Below are 17,488 nucleotides of genomic sequence, written 5' to 3' on the forward strand. Positions count from 1 at the left end.
AACCCAACTCCTCTGAATCAGATTGGTGTGGGGGGGCTGCCTTCATCGACATCCACGTCTTCGGGGCCCACATCTTCGGTGCCCGGGGAACAGCTGGTTAACTGCCTTGCTCAAGGGCAGAACGACTGGTTTTTACCATGTCAGCTCGGGGATTCGATCCAGCAACCTTTCGGTTACTGGCCCAATCAAATCAAATGTATTTATATAGCCATTCTTACATCAGCTGATATATCAAAGTGCTATACAGAAACCCAGCCTAAAACCCCAAACAGCAAGCAATGCAGATGTAGAAGCACAGTGGCTAGGAAAAACTCCCTAGAAAGGCCAAAACCTAGGAAGAAACCTAGAGAGGAACCAGGCTATGAGGGGTGGCCAGTCCTCTTCAAATCAAATTTTCTTTGTCACATACACATGGTTAGCAGATGTTAATGCGAGTGTAGCGAAATGCTTGTGCTTCTAGTTCCGACAATGCAGTAATAACCAACGAGTAACCTAACCTAACAATTCCACAACAACTACCTTACACACAAGTGTAAAGGGATGAAGAATATGTACATAAAAATATATGAATGAGTGATGGTACAGAACGGCATAGGCAAGATGCAGTAGATGTTATAGAGTACAGTATATACATATGAGATGAGTAATGTAGGGTATGTAAACATAAAGTGGCATTGTTTAAAGTGGCTAGTGATACATGTATTACATGAAGATGGCAAGATGCAGTAGGTGGTATAGTGTACAGCATATACTGTACATATGAGATGAGTAGTGTAGGGTATTCTAAACATTATATTAAGTGCCATTGTTTAAAGTGGCTAGTGATACATTTTTACATCAATTATTCCATTATTAAAGTGGCTGGAGTTGAGTCTGTTGGCAGCAGCCACTCAATGTCAGTGGTGGCTGTTTAACAGTCTGATGGCCTTGCGATAGAAGCTGTTTTTCAGTCTCTCGGTCCCTGCTTTGATGCACCAACTGACATTTACTCAGTTTACTCTGGCTATGCCGGGTGGAGATTATAACAGAACATGGCCAAGATGTTCAAATGTTCATAAATGACCAGCATGGTCAAATAATAATAATCACAGTAGTTGTCGAGGGTGCAACAAGTCAGCACCTCACGAGTAAATGTCAGTTGGCTTTTCAGAGCCGATCATTCAGAGTATCTCTACCGCTCCTTCTGTCTCTAGAGAGTTGAAAACAGCAGGTCTGGGACAGGTAGCACGTCCGGTGAACAGCTCAGGGTTCCATAGCTGCAGGCAGAACAGTTGAAACTGGAGCAGCAGCACAGCCAGGTGGACTGGGGACAGCAAGGAGTCATCATGCCAGGTAGTCCTGAGGCATGGTCCTAGGGCTCAGGTCCTCCGAGAGAGAGAAAGAAAGGAAGAATTAGAGAGAGCATACTTAAAATCACACAGGACACCGGATACGACAGGAGAAATACTCCAGATATAATGCTCTAACCACTAGGCTAATAGCCCCAGAGTCATCATGTGTGTGTGCACATTCTAAACTACCTGGCCCTGTAGCACACCCAACAGCAACATGAGCCGGCTGCCACATATAGCGGTGGTTGTTTTGGGTGGCCTCACACACATTTCTGTCCTCTGTGGCCCCAGGAGAATCTGAAGGTGTGTGTGTGTATGTGGGGGCCCTGTCCCTAAGTCCATGAGCCTTGGTCAACCTAATGTACGCAAGCATGCGCACACACACACACACACAACTCTCGTGTGGGATGGATGGATGGAAAGAATGAGGGCATTACACCATATAGACACACCTCTGGATCATATTCTATTATGACACAAGGCGAGACCCAGATGCAGACACAGGAGGCAGAAGGTTGGAGCCTTATAATATTTATTAATCCAATAGGGTAAGGCAAGAGAATGGTCGTGGACATGCAAAAAAAGGTCAAAAGCAGTACAGAGTCCAAAAGGTACCGAAGGGCAGGCAGAATCAAGGTCAGGCCAGGCAGGATGATCAGGCAGGCGGGAAAGTAGTCCAGAGTCAGGCAGGGGTCAAAACCAGGAAGACTAGCAAAAAGAGAATAGCAAAAAGAGTACGGTAAAAACACGCTGGTTGACTTGAATAACCTACTGTAACGGTTTTCTTCTGGTGAAAGAGAGGCGGACCAAAATGCAGCGTGGTTAGTTTTGTACATCTTTTAATAAAGATGAAAATACAACAATCTACAAAACAAGAAACGTGAAAAAAAAACGAAACAAACACAAAGACAGGAACAATCACCCACAAAACCCAACACAAAACAGGCTACCTAAATATGGTTCCCAATCAGACACAATGACTAACACCTGCCTCTGATTGAGAACCATATCGGGCCAAACATAGAAATAGACAAACCAGACGCACAACATAGAATGCCCACCCAGCTCACGTCCTGACCAACACTAAAACAAGGAAAACACACATGAACGATGGTCAGAACGTGACACCTACAAGACGAACTGGCACAGAGAGACAGGAAACACAGGGATAAATACACTGGGGAGAATAAGCAACACCTGGAGGGGGTGGACACAATCACAAGGACAGGTGAAACAGACCAGGGCGTGACATATTCAGCATGTCAGGGACCTTCAACTCTATCAAAAACAATCTGGCTTCAATACTGCAGTGAAACAGTTTAGTGGTGAGATGTTAGCTCAGCAGAAACCTGGGACCAGTGCTGAACAGTGCTGCTGAGACATGCAGATGTCTGTCGTTGTTGTTTCACAGTGTCGTGTTTCTGTTTCTGTGTTAATCTGTGGTTGGGTGTGTGTGTCTGTGTGTCGTCTGTGTCTCTTTGTGCGTGTGTGCGTGCGTGCGTGCGGCCGGGTCAGACAGCGGGAGGCATTGTTGGGTTTTGATCAAACTCTCCCATGTGACTGCCCAGAACCAGATTCCTATATTTATATGATCCTTTATTATCCTTATATAAAGTACTCTGAACCTCCCAGTAGACCGTAGCTCTATCTCTGTCCAACTCTCTGTCTCTGCTCTGTGGTCTGTGGTTCCAACTCTCCTGAAATGGACAGATAATGATATGAACCCATGAGACAGGAAATGTCTCGGTGAAGGAAATGGAATCGGAGAGAGGCTGGATGGATGGATAGATCTTCTCAGCCTCTGTTATACCCAGAGGACACAGACACAGGAAGACAATGAGCTACTTATCCTAGTTTAGAAGAGTCTGTAATAAACTAGGAATAGAGAGGGCCTCTACAATATTACTCAGTAACTATCACGATTAATAGATGAAACACCTAGTGGTTGTCTGTCTGTCTGTCTGTATGTATGGACGTACATTGGGGCAAAAAAGTATTTAGTCAGCCACCAATTGTGCAAGTTCTCCCACTTAAAAAGATGAGAGAGGCCTGTAATTTTCATCATAGGTACACTTCAACTATGACAGACAAAATGAGAAAAAAAATCCAGAAAATCACATTGTAGGATTTTTTATGAATTTATTAGCAAATTATGGTGGAAAATAAGTATTTGGTCACCTACAAACAAGCAAGATTTCTGGCTCTCACAGACCTGTAACTTCTTCTTTAAGAGGCCCCTCTGTCCTCCAATCGTTACCTGTATTAATGGCACCTGTTTGAACTTGTTATCAGTATAAAAGACAACTGTCCACAACCTCAAACAGTCACACTCCAAACTCCACTATGGCCAAGACCAAAGAGCTGTCAAAGGACACCAGAAACAAAATTGTAGACCTGCACCAGGCTGGGAAGACTGAAGAACCACACGGGGGGACCTAGTGAATGACCTGCAGAGAGCTGGGATCAAAGTAACAAAGCCTACCATCAGTAACACACTACGCCGTCAGGGACTCAAATCCTGCAGTGCCAGACGTGTCCCCCTGATTAGGCCAGTACATGTCCAGGCCCGTCTGAAGTTTGCTAGAGAGCATTTGGATGATCCAGAAGAAGATTGGGAAAATGTCATATGGTCAGATGAAACCAAAATATAACTTTTTGGTAAAAACTCAACTCGTTGTGTTTGGAGGACAAAGAATGCTGAGTTGCATCCAAAGAACACCATACCTACTGTGAAGCATGGGGGTGAAACATCATGCTTTGGGGCTGTTTTTCTGCAAAGGGACCAGGACGACTGATCCGTGTAAAGGAAAGAATGAATGGGGACATGTATCATGAGATTTTGAGTGAAAACCTCCTTCCATCAGCAAGGGCATTGAAGATGAAACGTGGCTGGGTCTTTCAGCATGACAATGATCCCAAACACACCGCCCGGGCAACGAAGGAGTGGCTTCGTAAGAAGCATTTCAAGCTCCTGGAGTGGCCTAGCCAGTCTCCAGATCTCAACCCCATAGAAAATCTTTGGAGGGAGTTGAAAGTCCGTGTTGCCCAGCAACAGCCCCAAAACATCACTGCTCTAGAGGAGATCTGCATGGAGGAATGGGCCAAAATACCAGCAACAGTGTGTGAAAACCTTGTGAAGACTTACAGAAAACGTTTGACCTCTGTCGTTGCCAACAAAGGGTATATAACAAAGTATTGAGATAAACTTTTGTTATTGACCAAATACTTATTTTCCACCATAATTTGCAAATTCATTCATTAAAAATCCTACAATGTGATTTTCTGGATTTGTTTTCTCATTTTGTCTGTCATAGTTGAAGTGTACCTATGATGAAAATTACAGGCCTCTCATCTTTTTAAGTGGGAGATCTTGCACAATTGGTGGCTGACTAAATACTTTTTTGCCCCACTGTATGTACGTACGTACGTACCTGTACTACTAAATGAACCACAGACAGCTGGTTACGCGATGAAGTTCACAGGAGTGAAGCCGACTCAATATGGCTGCCAGTCAACACATGGTGACATTTATAACTAGGAATCCTACACACTGTAACACAGCCACCGAGTGAGACAATATCTGGGGCGCACTCAGTCATAACGTGCAGGAGCGTAAAGTGATTAGCTGATTGAATAGATCAGTGATTGCATCTAGCAGTGATTGTTCTGGTCTGGAGTGTGTCACTGAGTTGACTATAACAGAGTAATACAGAGATTGACATAAGTCTGACCCAGAGCTCTTGCCCTGTCATGGGCTAACTCTGTTACTGGGCCTGAAACACAGTTCTTGGTAATGGCAAGTGTCACTGTCAATTTCTCACCATAGCGACATGATTGCATCACATGCAATCTACATCTCTGTCAGCGCTAACTAAAGGTCTATACATAACAAGAGCTCACTAACTCAAAAATGAACACACTAATGCAAGAAATTACACACAAAGACACCCGAGTACATAATTTGTACTCGGTTAGTTAATGTGTGATTTAGTTAGTTCATGTATAGTAAGTTTAGCTTTAGAGGTAGTTGTTCTGACTTAGGGGATGTGTTTTCTGACTGAGTGACTATGCACAGTGCTGAGAGTGACTTCTGAACTAATATGACAATGTCCCCTACTGCCCTCTGGTAGGTTATCTAACCAGACAGGTGGTAAATAATAGGTCTATTTCCTGTTCCTGTACGATGGGAAAGTCAAACACAGGGACCAGTTGTTAGGAGGAGAAGAATGTTGATGTATTCCCTCTGGGCTTATTTGCTGCTCGTTAACCCCAAAATGTTAGCTTAGGAACACCTGCATAAGTTGTTGAACTTTAACCTTTGACCTTTGTGACACCTTTGTTAATATGTGCATTCTTCACAAACCTTCACAGAACTCTTTATCTGTGGCGGAATGGTCAGGGACTCTACACCTCTCTGAGCTCTCAGACTAACGGGAGTCTCCCTTATTCCCTTCCCTCTTCTCCTATTCGTCGTGCGCAGGGTAATGTAGTACGTCCTATAGGGTTGCTTGCGTCATGCCATAGGTATGCTATCTTACCTGCTTCAGTCAGTTTTTCTTCCTTATCTTAGCTGGGTTACCTTATCTTATCGCTCCTCTTGAAAACATCCACTCTGACCTGAAGGCCGATTGATTACTAAGGTTAAAGCTATGGGCCAAAATTAAAGGATACCGTAAGTATAGACAAGAGGGCAGGAAAGGCTCTACATAGATCGAACAAAGCTTTAGACCTCATGCTGAATGAAGATTCCTCAACAGCACACTGTGCAGCCAACAGAAATGGCCAACCGTTTCCTTAGTGACCCCAAATGTTAAATAAAATTCTGCGTGGCTCCGTTGGTTTTTCATGGTGCTTATAACGCCAAGGTTGTGGGTTCAATTCCCACAGGGGACCCTTATGAAAAAAGTATACAAAACGTTATGCACTCACTACTGTAAGTCATAAGAGCGTCTGATAAATTACTAAAATGTAAATGGTTAGTGGAAAAACCCCCGAACACTGTTACGACTCTCTTTTTCACTTTTGCTATGTTAATCACTAAAAGGCTGCTCTGTCACACGGCTCTCGTTATAAGATATAGGCCTACACTCCTCTGATAACAGAACCCAACCTCGCAGGAGAGTGCCTGGTCCTGGAACCATTCTCCAACCCTGAACCCAGAACTCGGAAACAAAATCCACTAAATCATATATTGCATAACAGCTCTGTTCTATATGATTAGTGGGCTGTAAATTTAAGATAGTTTACCTTTTAGTGACCTAACCTCAACTGCAGGGACATTGCGAAACACAGTTAAAAAGGACTTGGTTAACCAAGTCACACCCGGTCCTGATTTACTGTAGATGTTGATGTCTGGTTTTTATTGTTATGTGGTTGTTGTGAAGGAGCGGGGTCAGAGTTCATTCCAGATTGGTTCATCGTGTTACTGTTTTACAGACAGGGTGTTCCAGTTATTTCAATGTTCCCTCTCTGTGTCAAACTGGGCAGATAAAGATGTACGATAACATCTTCAACACACCAGACATCCCCAGGCTTTCCCCACAACCCAGCTACCTCTGACAGACAGTGTTTCCTATCAGCAGACATAGCAGACATGACTGTCTGGATCAAAGAATTGTCTGGGACTCAGTGAACAGTGAACTCTATTGAACTAGAATGTCTATCACTACTAGTCAATATTCATTTGGTCTGCGATACATCAGTGGTCATCCCAGTCCCTTATGGTTCCAGCTTAGTTCCCCTATCATTCACAGCCCTACAAGAAAACCTTATGTCGAGCCACAAGACAGAGTGGCTTCTGTGCCACGATCACAATCAAAACCCCATCACGATCACAGCCTGAGGACTTCCAGGTCAGCCTGTAAAAACTGGATGTATTATTGTTTCTTATCTGCACCTCCTCTCCCCTGTTTCCCATCGTCTCCCATCTTTCCTGCCAGTCTGTAGTGTAATCAGTGAGTCATTGTGTTGTGACCTGAGGAGAGGAGACGTCCATGTTGTTGACAGAGCTAACAGCTCATCAGAGCCTGCGTCTAATCCAAGTGTGACGAGGGGATAATCTCACCTGATGTTTTATGTTGCCTGTAGTGGCTGTGTGTTTTAACTGTAGCGTCTCTGTGCTTCCCCCTCAGTGTCTATAGGTAGTGTTTGTGCTTCCCCCTCAGTGTCTATAGGTAGTGTTTGTGCTCCCCCCTCAGTGTCTATAGGTAGTGTTTGTGCTTCCCCCTCAGTGTCTATAGGTAGTGTTTGTGCTTCCCCCTCAGTGTCTATAGGTAGTGTTTGTGCTTCCCCCTCAGTGTCTATAGGTAGTGTTTGTGCTTCCCCCTCAGTGTCTATAGGTAGTGTTTGTGCTTCCCCCTCAGTGTCTATAGGTAGTGTTTGTGCTTCCCCCTCAGTGTCTATAGGTAGTGTTTGTGCTTCCCCCTCAGTGTCTATAGGTAGTGTTTGTGCTTCCCCCTCAGTGTCTATAGGTAGTGTTTGTGCTTCCCCCTCAGTGTCTATAGGTAGTGTTTGTGCTTCCCCCTCAAATGTACAGACAGAGTGGGGACCTGATGATTCTAAGCCCTGTGTCCAGACAAAGGAGCCACAGTTAGTTACTGTATATGGGGCGGGGAGGCGGGGAGAGAGCAGGTCTATTGTGACTCTTTAAGCGAGTCCTGACCTGCCAATAGTATTATGCCTGTGAGCAGCAGCTGTTCCTGTGTTGTCTGCAGTTATGAATAGGATAAAGTTGCCCCTATACATTTATAGATCTGTGCCTATGGGCTGATCGTAGGGTAGCCAATGGTGTGGTATGAATCGGGTCTGTGTGTGTTTATGTTTACAATGCTGCCTTGAACTCTGCCCACCATATCTACCCGTATAATCACTGCCTCCTCCTCCCGCTCCTCTCCAATAAGCTTCCACTGCAAATGGCACACATTCGTCACGGATAAAGGTATAAATGTACAAAATTAACGTTGAAAGACTTGAGATTCAACTAGATTTGAGAAAACCGAGAGCGTGTGAAGTGGATAGTGTTGATCTGGCTGTGTTGGCCACGACGAGTGTAGAATTATGGGCAGCAGCTCAACTCCCCAAAGAGTAAGTATGTTACCCAGTATAATAGTCCCTTTGATCTCTCCGGGGTCAATGTTGGGTGCCAGGTTCTTTACCGTTTGATGTGCAAAATGGAGGGTGGCGTGTGTAGCTCAGAAACCAGTTAAGTGAAATACAGTAGTCTGCACATAACTAAGAACTTTTTGTTGTTGTTGTGAGCTTGTGAAAATTAGGTAACTACAGAAGCAAAGATGGAATATATTACAGTAGCATAGTGTCCGTATCCAAGCATTCCTATGGTGTTTGCTCATGAGTGAGTGGCGCTTCTTGGCTGTCAGAGAATGTTGTGAGTTACTGTGCCTCAGAGGAAGAGAGGCAGCAGATATATTTCAACACACACACTCACTCCAATGCACTCAGTGCCTCAGAAGAAACACAGGAGAAGTCAAAGTTGAGTCACTCAGGCCTTATTTGGCGAAGTCAAAGGGGGTAGGGACAGGTATCCAGTACTGTTGTGGTGTGATTTAACCTCGTATATGGCCACAGGTGTTGAAAAAAAAAGTCATCAATCTACACACAATACCCCATAACGACAAAGCAAAAACAGGCTTTTAGAAATTTTTGCAAAAGTATTCAAAATAAACAACTGAAATATGTATTACATAAATATTCCGACCCTTTACTCAGTACTTTGTTGAAGCACCTTTGGTAGCAATTACAGCCTTGAGTCTTCTTGGGTACGACGCTACAAACTTGGCACACCTGTATTTGGGGAGTTTCTCCCATTCTTCTCTGCAGATCCTCTCAAGCTCTGTCAGGTTGGTTGGGGAGCGTCGCTGCACAGCTATTTTCAGGTCTCTCCAAAGATGTTCAATCGGGTTAAAGTCCAGGCTCTGACTGGGCCACTCAAGGACACTCAGAGACTTGTCCCGAAGCCACTCCTGTGTTGTCTTGGCTGTGTGCTTCGCGTCATTGTCCTGTTGGAAATTGAACCTTCACCCCAGTCTGAGGTCCTGAGCACTCTGGAGCAGGTTTTCATCAAGGATCTCTCTGTACTTTGCTCTGTTCATCTTTCCCTCGATCCTGACTAGTCTCCCAGTCCCTGCCACTGAAAAACATACCCACAGCATGATGTTGCCAACACCATGCTTCACCGTAGGGATGGTGCCAGTTTTCCTCCAGACGTGACGCTTGGCATTCAGGCCAAAGAGTTCAATCTTGGTTTCATCATACCAGAAAATCTTGTTTCTCATGGTCTAAGAGTCCTTTAGGTGCCTTTTGACAAACTCCAAGAGGGGTGTCATGTGCCTTATACTAAGGAGTGGCTACCGTATGGCCACTCAACCATAAAAACCTGATTGTTGGAGTACTGCAGAGATGGTTGTCCTTCTGGAAGGTTCTCCCATCTCCACAGAGGAACTCTGGAGCTCTGTCAGAGTGACCATCGAGTTCTTGGTCACCTCCCTGACCAAGGCCCTTCTCCCCCGATTGCTCAGCTCTAGGAAGTGTCTTGGTGATTCCAAACTTCTTCCATTTAAGAATGATTTCACTGTATATGATTACACCTGTTGTATTCGGCGCATGTGACAAATAACATTTGATATGATTTGATGAAGCCCACTGTGTTCTTGGGGACCTTCAAAGCTGCAGAATTGTTTTTGATACCCTTCCCCAGATCTGTGCCTTAACACAATACTGTCTTGGAGCTCTACGGACAATTCCTTCAACCTCATGGCTTAGTCAACTGTGGGACCTTATATAGATAGGTTTGCCTTTCCAAATCATGTCCAATCAATTGAATTTATCACAGACTCCAATTAAGTTGTAGAAACATCACAAGGATGATCAATGGTAACAGGATGCACCTGAGCTCAACTTCGAGTCTCATAGCAAAGGGTCTGAATACTTATGTAAATAAGATTTGTTTTAAATGTTTTATACATTTGCAATAATGTCTAAAAAAAACTGTTTTTGCATTGTCATTATGTGGCATTGTGTGTCGATTGATGAGGAAAAAATGCATTTAATCAATTTTAGAATAAGGTTGTAATGTAACAAAATGTCGAAAAAGGAAAGGGGTCTGAATACTTTTCCGAATGCACTGTATACAGTATACTGAAACTAGCTATCCATCACTCTTATGAGTGAGCATTCCTCATCTGTGTTTTATCTCAAGCACATCATATATCATTGCTCATAGGAATATTTTTTGTACTTCCTGATAATAAAATAGGGTGAATTATTACAACAATGTCGTCATTCTAGATGATAAAGGTAGGGGAACTCGGACTCCCACACTCACTGATACAACCTCCTTAGCCTGAAGTAGAGAGTGTCAGTTTTCTCACAACACTCTCTCCACAGACTAGCCTTTGTGGTGGAAGTCTCATTTATGGAGTCATTTATGGGACATTCCTTACGCCTCCCCGACCTCACCCACTCACCTCCTTATGCACCTACCCCTTTTACCTCACCCTCACCTCTTCTTACCCCTTCACCTATATCTAACTAAATCTGCAGCTTGTAAACAAGCAGTGTGCTGAGAACCTTCACTCCCTGTCTGCAGAGGAATGTGGGTAATGTCTGCCAAGGGCTGTAGCTTTCAGCCAGAGAGACTACAGGCCTAGTGAAGGTTCACCTCTCTCTCTCTCTCTCTCTCTCTCTCTCTCTCTCTCTCTCTCTCTCTCTCTCTCTCTCTCTCTCTCTCTCTCTCTCTCTCTCTCTCTCTCTCTCTCTCTCTCTCTCTCTCTCTCTCTCTCTCTCTCTCTCTCTCTCTCTCTCTCTCTCTCTCTCTCTCTCTCTCTCTCTCTCTCTCTCTCTCTCTCTCTCTCTCTCTCTCTCTCTCTCTCTCTCTCTCTCGAGCCTGGCCTGCCTGACCGCTCTCTCTCTCTGTGGAGATCGGGAAGGGGGGGGCGGGGTTCAAGCCGAGTGTCCATTGTTTTATACTAGGGAAGGGAGAGGGAGTTTGAGGGGGTTGGGACTGAGAATGAGTTTCCATGTGTCTGAGACATTCTCTGTGATTTCTTTTCACACGCTCCCATGCACCTACAGGAGCCGATCTGTTGGTTCCAAAGTCAGCACAGTACTACAGAAATACAGGCCACAGAAGCCATAACAACTAGTGCCCATCACTCCACCTGACCAGAAGCTGTTGGTTAGACAGGGTTCTAGTGGACTGTATAGTTTGTCCTTGACAGACATGTTGGCAGTTGGCTCTGAGACTGCAAGAGAACTGGACAGAGAGGCCAGCTGTATGAATCTTCTCTGGCCAGGCTGTGGTGTGGTTGAAGGGTTTGGCTGTTCCAGTGCTCCTAGGTTATTTTTAGGTCGCCTCTGCACTCTGGGTTTAAGTTAGGGCTGTCCCTCCATAAACCCCCAAGAAGCCTGCTACAGTATGTGTTGGGTGTGGTCAGGATAAGGGCTGTACGCCTTATTCACTACAGATGTTACATACGTTTGACCCAGTATCTGACATTGTAACATCCTTTCTAGTGACTGGGTGGGCTAGTTAGTTGTATGATATTAGTGTGTTAAAGAACAGGCCACACAGAAGGAGCCATGTAGAAATGTACTTAGAAAAAAGCCTTAGGCAACTAAAATCTTAATAGAATTGAACTGCATGCACTTTTCATTATGGCTGTTAAAGCATTATAGCTCTACTCTCTGAGAATCACAGTAATGGGTTCCATTTGTTGGCTGATGCAAGACAACTTTATCAGACACTAAAAACACCACCACTGAGTTAAAACATGAATAAAAAACATATTACACATTTATAACCAAATAAACCCGGGAGCCAGCTAGCCTCCCCACCGTCAAACACCAAATGTGTTTTTAAGAATGTTTATTAATACTTATACAACAGATTATCTGACACTGCATGGGTGGTTGTCGTAACAACAGCATGAGAAGCTGCTGCTGAATTGATTACATTTTCATGACTCGCTGTGATCAATGCCAGTAGGAGAGAAAGCCAACCAACATCAGGGAATGAGAGTCAGTAGCAGAGAGGGGTTTATTCCTGGCTAGAACCCAACCCAGTCTCATGTCTAACAGAGAACAAGGCTTTAATTTGGCTGTTTTTAATTCAGCTTTTCTTCATCCATGCCAAACGTTTACATAACTAATGTTGTCCTCATGTGGTAGAGATGGACCAGAGATGGACCCCAGGTCACTATAACCAATGCCTTGACCAGTTTGGATTGAAAGGTGAGAATGCAGTTGAACCGGAGTTCCTGCGTAGGGTTCACGTGCCCCATTTCCTGGTTACTGATGATGTCATGTTACCCCTGGCTACAGAATCCCGTCCGAGCACATTGAGCTGTGTTAGGGTGGATCCCATAGGCCTATGCAGAGTTTAGAAAGGGGCAAGACATTCTGATTTTATATATAGGTTATATGTGGTTCTGGTAGATAGGCAGGGGTTTTTGACATGTACACACTTAGAGACACACAAACACACATTACCACAACTATCAAGGGTCACTGGGAATTTTAAAAGGTTGGTCTGACTGAACGCCTGATGTTCCACCCATTCATCTGGGCGTATGTAAGTCTAAAGTATTAAATGCCTTTGGTCTGCATTTTTAGTTTAGTTGGTCCTGGAACTCGGGTAAAGCAGCATGTTGCAGGGAAGGAAAATAAGAAAGCTAGCTTCGCTGTGCTGCATGTTCATTGAGGTAAGTGGCAAGCAGATGTTATGTTGTCTCTTTAGGATGTGTGCACCTATGGATTCATATGGATTATTTGATGATGAGTGGAAGTGCTGAGCATATAGACCTACAGTATAAAAAACAATGTCACCTTTATTTAACTAGACAGTTAAGAACAAATTCGTATTTACAATGACAGCCTACCCTGGCCAAACCCGGACGACGCTGGGCCTATTGTGCGCCGCCCTATGGGACTCTCAATCACGGCCGGATGTGATACAGCCTGGAATCTAACCAGGGACTGTAGTGACGCCTCTTGCACTGAGAAGCAGTGCCTTAGACCCCTGCGCCACTCGGGAGTATCTCATCAAGTGCCACACTGACTAAGGAAAGAAAATATGAGAGGCAGAAGGAGAGAAGCAAGCAAGAAAGAATGAAATAACTATGGGTTTCACTTCATTGATGTGAATGTAATGGAGAAGCCGGTGGAAACTGTAGGTTGGGAAGTGGCGAAAGAGGTGCGATGACTCGAAAGCGCAAGAATGGCACCTAAGATCAGAGGTTTGTCTCCTGAGTTTGAGGAGTACATACTGTACATACGTCTCCTGATTACAAACCAAATCATCTTACTTATAGGTCTTCATGCTCTCTTGAGAACCTTGAGGATCTTGAAATGGAGTCAGTCGGCAGTGGTGAGCACTCTGAAGTTGAGCCAGTCCAGGATGTAGTGGTCCTACCTGCGGCAGCAGGTGTGGTAGAGTCTTTCAAAGTTTGCCCCGAGAATCCTACCAGAGATGATTTTGGACCGGTCGGAGTGAGATTTTAGAAAAGGGTTGATTCCGGCTTTTTGGGCAACCCGTACGTTGTGTCAAGCTGGGTAAAGGATAAACTGGGAATGGTTACATCTGAAGTTTTGAGAAGTGGAATTGTTTAGATTTTTTAATGTATCTGCCTCCCAGAGGAAGCGGGTGCTTTAAGTCACGCAGCTCGGGGTTCAACCTGTGGTGTGCTTTGCTCTCCGGAGCAGGGCACCGCTGAAAGGGGTGCCCTGTGGGGAAGTGTTGAATGTAGAGGTGGATCAAATGAAAATGAAGATTCCTAGTGTTTGTGACTTCCGCCATTTGGTGAGATGTAGACCCGATGGCAAGACTGAAAATACCCTGTCTGTTTTGTTGAGCTTTGACCCAGAGTTTCTACCTGTTAAGGTTAGGTTATATTTGCTATTCTGTGAGGGCCTATGTTCCGAACCTGCTACGGTGCTTTAGGTGCCAAGGTTTTGGACATGTTGCAGCAGTAATGTAGAAGGGAAATCCTACGATGTGAGAAATGTGCATGAGAGCATAGTCAGAGGGAGTGTACTGTTGGGATAGAGAAAGCACTGTGTGTCAACTGTGAGGGTGCCAATGCAGCTGGGGATACGAAGTGCCCTGTGAAAGAGAGACAGGTTGAGATTGCCAGGGTTCGAGTGGGTCAGAAAGTTTCCTATGCTAAGGCAGCGAAGACAATAGAGGATAGCCCGAGGGTGAGTGAGTCGACTGGGAGCCCCCCAGTGAGCAGGCATGAAGAGAGCGAGCCAGAGAGGATAAGTTTTAGTAAGGTTGGATTTCTTGCGGTTATAGCCATGGTGATCAACTGCACTTCACTGATGGAACAGACACCACTGAAGATAGATGTGGTAGTTGCAGTAGCAGAGAAATATTTGGGTGTGAGAGATTTTAGTGCAGAAGTTCTACAGGAAGGTTTGAGAGAAGGGGTTCCATCCATCGGGCAAAAATAGTGGAATGGGGTGGTGAGTTTTTGGGGATAGTGTATAGTTGCATGGTTAGATGGTGGTCCAATTTAAATTTGTCCCAATTCCTCTTTTCCCTTTTTTGGGGGTGACCAAAATGTGCAATCTGCTCTCCGACCTGTAAACGGCAGCAACACAGTGTCTAGACTGCCGGAAAACCACACGAAGAAGAAGAGGAAGAAAGTCAAAGGTGATTTCTATAGAGGACTTTTCAATGAATTCTAGTAGGCGTGTCTTCAGAGCGGCTGACAGACAGCGGCTCCATAGTTGCTAGAGTGTGAGGATTCATCAGCAGTTGGTTGAAGAGTGAACGGAGGATTCGAGCGTTGGAAAGTGTTCGGCTTTTTGCGGTTCACAAAACAAGTTTGCGGAGGTGTAGCCAACTTTATTTTCAAGTTGTTGCTTTGCTGCAGCCAAATTTGAAGAGATTAGTTTTCTCCTCAAATGACGTGGACTAGCACCATGAGTAGTGGCTACAGTAGTTTAGAGGAGGACTCCGAAGAGTATTTTTTCACCGCCAGAACTTCGTTCTTCAGGAAGCCTTCAGGGAAACCAACCCAGTGCAAGGTACATGAACTTTAATTTGTGCCAACGTCTCACCTGTTAGCGACTGTGTTTTGTCATATAAAGTTAGCAACCTGTTGCTAACGCGTTAATTTAAGGAGTTACCAGTTTCGCGTGCAGTCCTGCTCTACAGTATGTTCAACGTAACCAATGGCAGGCAGGCTGGCTAGCCGTCTCATGAGCTAACTTTAGCTATCAATTATTTGTTTAGGCTAAATCCATATTGGTTTTCCAGGCTTTATGATTTTAGATTTGAATGGAGCTAATCTGATGGAGGAAAATTATAGCCGTAATCTGAGTGGCACGTGCAGCTAATATATTTCAGAACCACGTGGGATCATACTTTGAAAGGATAGCAATTTAGGTGCCCCTAACACTTTATATTTTGAGCTATAGTCAACAATTAAATTGTGTAGTTGTATTTTAAACAGTCGAAGAGTTGGTTAACGTGCATGCCAGAGGAGACCTTTTAGCCCCTGATTGGGTTAAAGCCCATGACATCCTGACTATGGGTTCTGGAACTCATATGTAGGTCAATTTGTGCTCATCAATACTGGTCTGTCTCCCAGACTCAAGACTCTGCATATAATGTAAGTTATTGTCCTGTCTCTCACACACAACTGCATTCACTATGTGTGTGTTGAGCTTGCAAACTCTTCTCAGCCTGACTTCTCATATTTCCATATGACCTTGACACAGTCATATTCCATGCCAGGCTGTGGACAAAGTGTCCCATGCAACACACACACACACACACTATGCCATGAAGGGACTTGCCCACTAAGCATAATGCTGTGTCTGCACCCACAATTGTGTTATTGTGAGTGAAACGTCACTCAGGGGGTCTCTCATAGTAGCTCCTCCAGTTAACCCCCCAGCAGCTCAAATCCTGCTGTATGGGGTTCTATTCATCCAGTACCATGGGGATGACTTATTGCCTTCTTTTTAAATGTACTGTTCTTGATGGTGCCATTGGTTATGCCACTGCTACTTGTTTCAAATAGGTTTCATGGGCTTAGATAACTCTCCTTCATTTCCCCCTGACAGCCCCAGCAAAAAACAGTTAAACTACCAGTTAATGATAAAGATGAGGGGCTAGTTAGTTTCTTCCGTAGCAATGTCTCCTCTTGCGCAATGGTTTTTGTGACGATTTAGATTCTCTGTTGGCCTTGGCCCATGTTTAACCAAGAGTGCCTGTTCATTGTGGTGTGTGTCTTTACAAGTCAAAGTTTCAGCTTCAATATGCCTCTAGTCCTTCTGTTTACCCCTTAGCACCATGGACACTCAAAGCTCTGACTCTGCCTGGGCTGCTGGGAAACAGCTGCAATAGACACACACGGCGGCGGCACAGCTACTGAGTGACGGGGCCTCATAACCCTCCTCAGCTAGTCTCTGTGTCTCCAGGGTAGCTAGCTAATACTGTGGACTACTCAGTAACTCACAGCCCCCTTTCTGTATACGGGAGGAGAGAACCCTAATGGGTTTGTAGTGGAGCTATGTGATAGATGTATTGCTGTATAGTACATTACTTTGAGTGTCCAGTCATAATAGTAGGTGTTTGGGGCGGCAGGGTAGCCTAGTGGTTAGAGCGTTGGACTAGTAACCGGAAGGTTGCAAGTTCAAACCCCCGAGCTGACAAGGTACAAATCTGTCATTCTGCCCCTGAACAGGCAGGTAACTCACTGTTCCTAGGCCGTCATTGAAAATAATAATTTGTTCTTAACTGACTTGCCTAGTTAAATAAAGGTAAAATAAAAAAATATGTGTGTGTAGTCTTAGTTATAGTTATCATATTAGCTCCTGAGTGGCACAGCGGTCTAAGGCATTGCATCTCAGTGTTGCATACAGACCCTGGTTTTGATTCCAGGCTGTATCAACAACCGGCCGTGATTGAGAGTCCCATGGGGCGGGGTCACAATTGGCCCAGCGTCGTCTGGGTTAAGGTTTGGTACGCCGTCATTGTAAATAGGAATTTGTTCTTAACTGACTTGCGTAGTTAAATAGATACTTAAAATAGTTAGGTTTTAGTAGAGCTGTTTAGGAGTGAGTTGGTCTGTTTCAATCTAACATGGCAGCCGTGTAGGAAGAGAGGCCTGCTGTTTGTTGCTCTGCTC

The 17,488-nt window shown here is 44.6% G+C and overlaps 1 protein-coding gene across 2 annotated transcripts in view; it reads left to right on the top strand.

The window, feature by feature from the left end:
• LOC109896788 (ras association domain-containing protein 3) overlaps nt 1–17,488 on the top strand; it is a 50,589-nt gene that overhangs the window by 10,275 nt on the left and 22,826 nt on the right. The window contains exon 1 of one of the 2 annotated variants that reach the window (XM_020491141.2): nt 15,024–15,377. The exons of the other annotated variant lie outside the window; for it this stretch is intronic. Within the exon in view, the coding sequence (XP_020346730.1) occupies nt 15,255–15,377 (123 nt within the window). The 5' untranslated portion in view covers nt 15,024–15,254. Of the gene's footprint in view, nt 1–15,023; nt 15,378–17,488 lie in introns of those variants that run through there. 2 annotated transcript variants of the gene reach the window in all.

The sequence above is a fragment of the Oncorhynchus kisutch genome, linkage group LG9, assembly GCF_002021735.2.
Source record: "Oncorhynchus kisutch isolate 150728-3 linkage group LG9, Okis_V2, whole genome shotgun sequence".
NCBI lineage: Eukaryota > Metazoa > Chordata > Actinopteri > Salmoniformes > Salmonidae > Oncorhynchus > Oncorhynchus kisutch.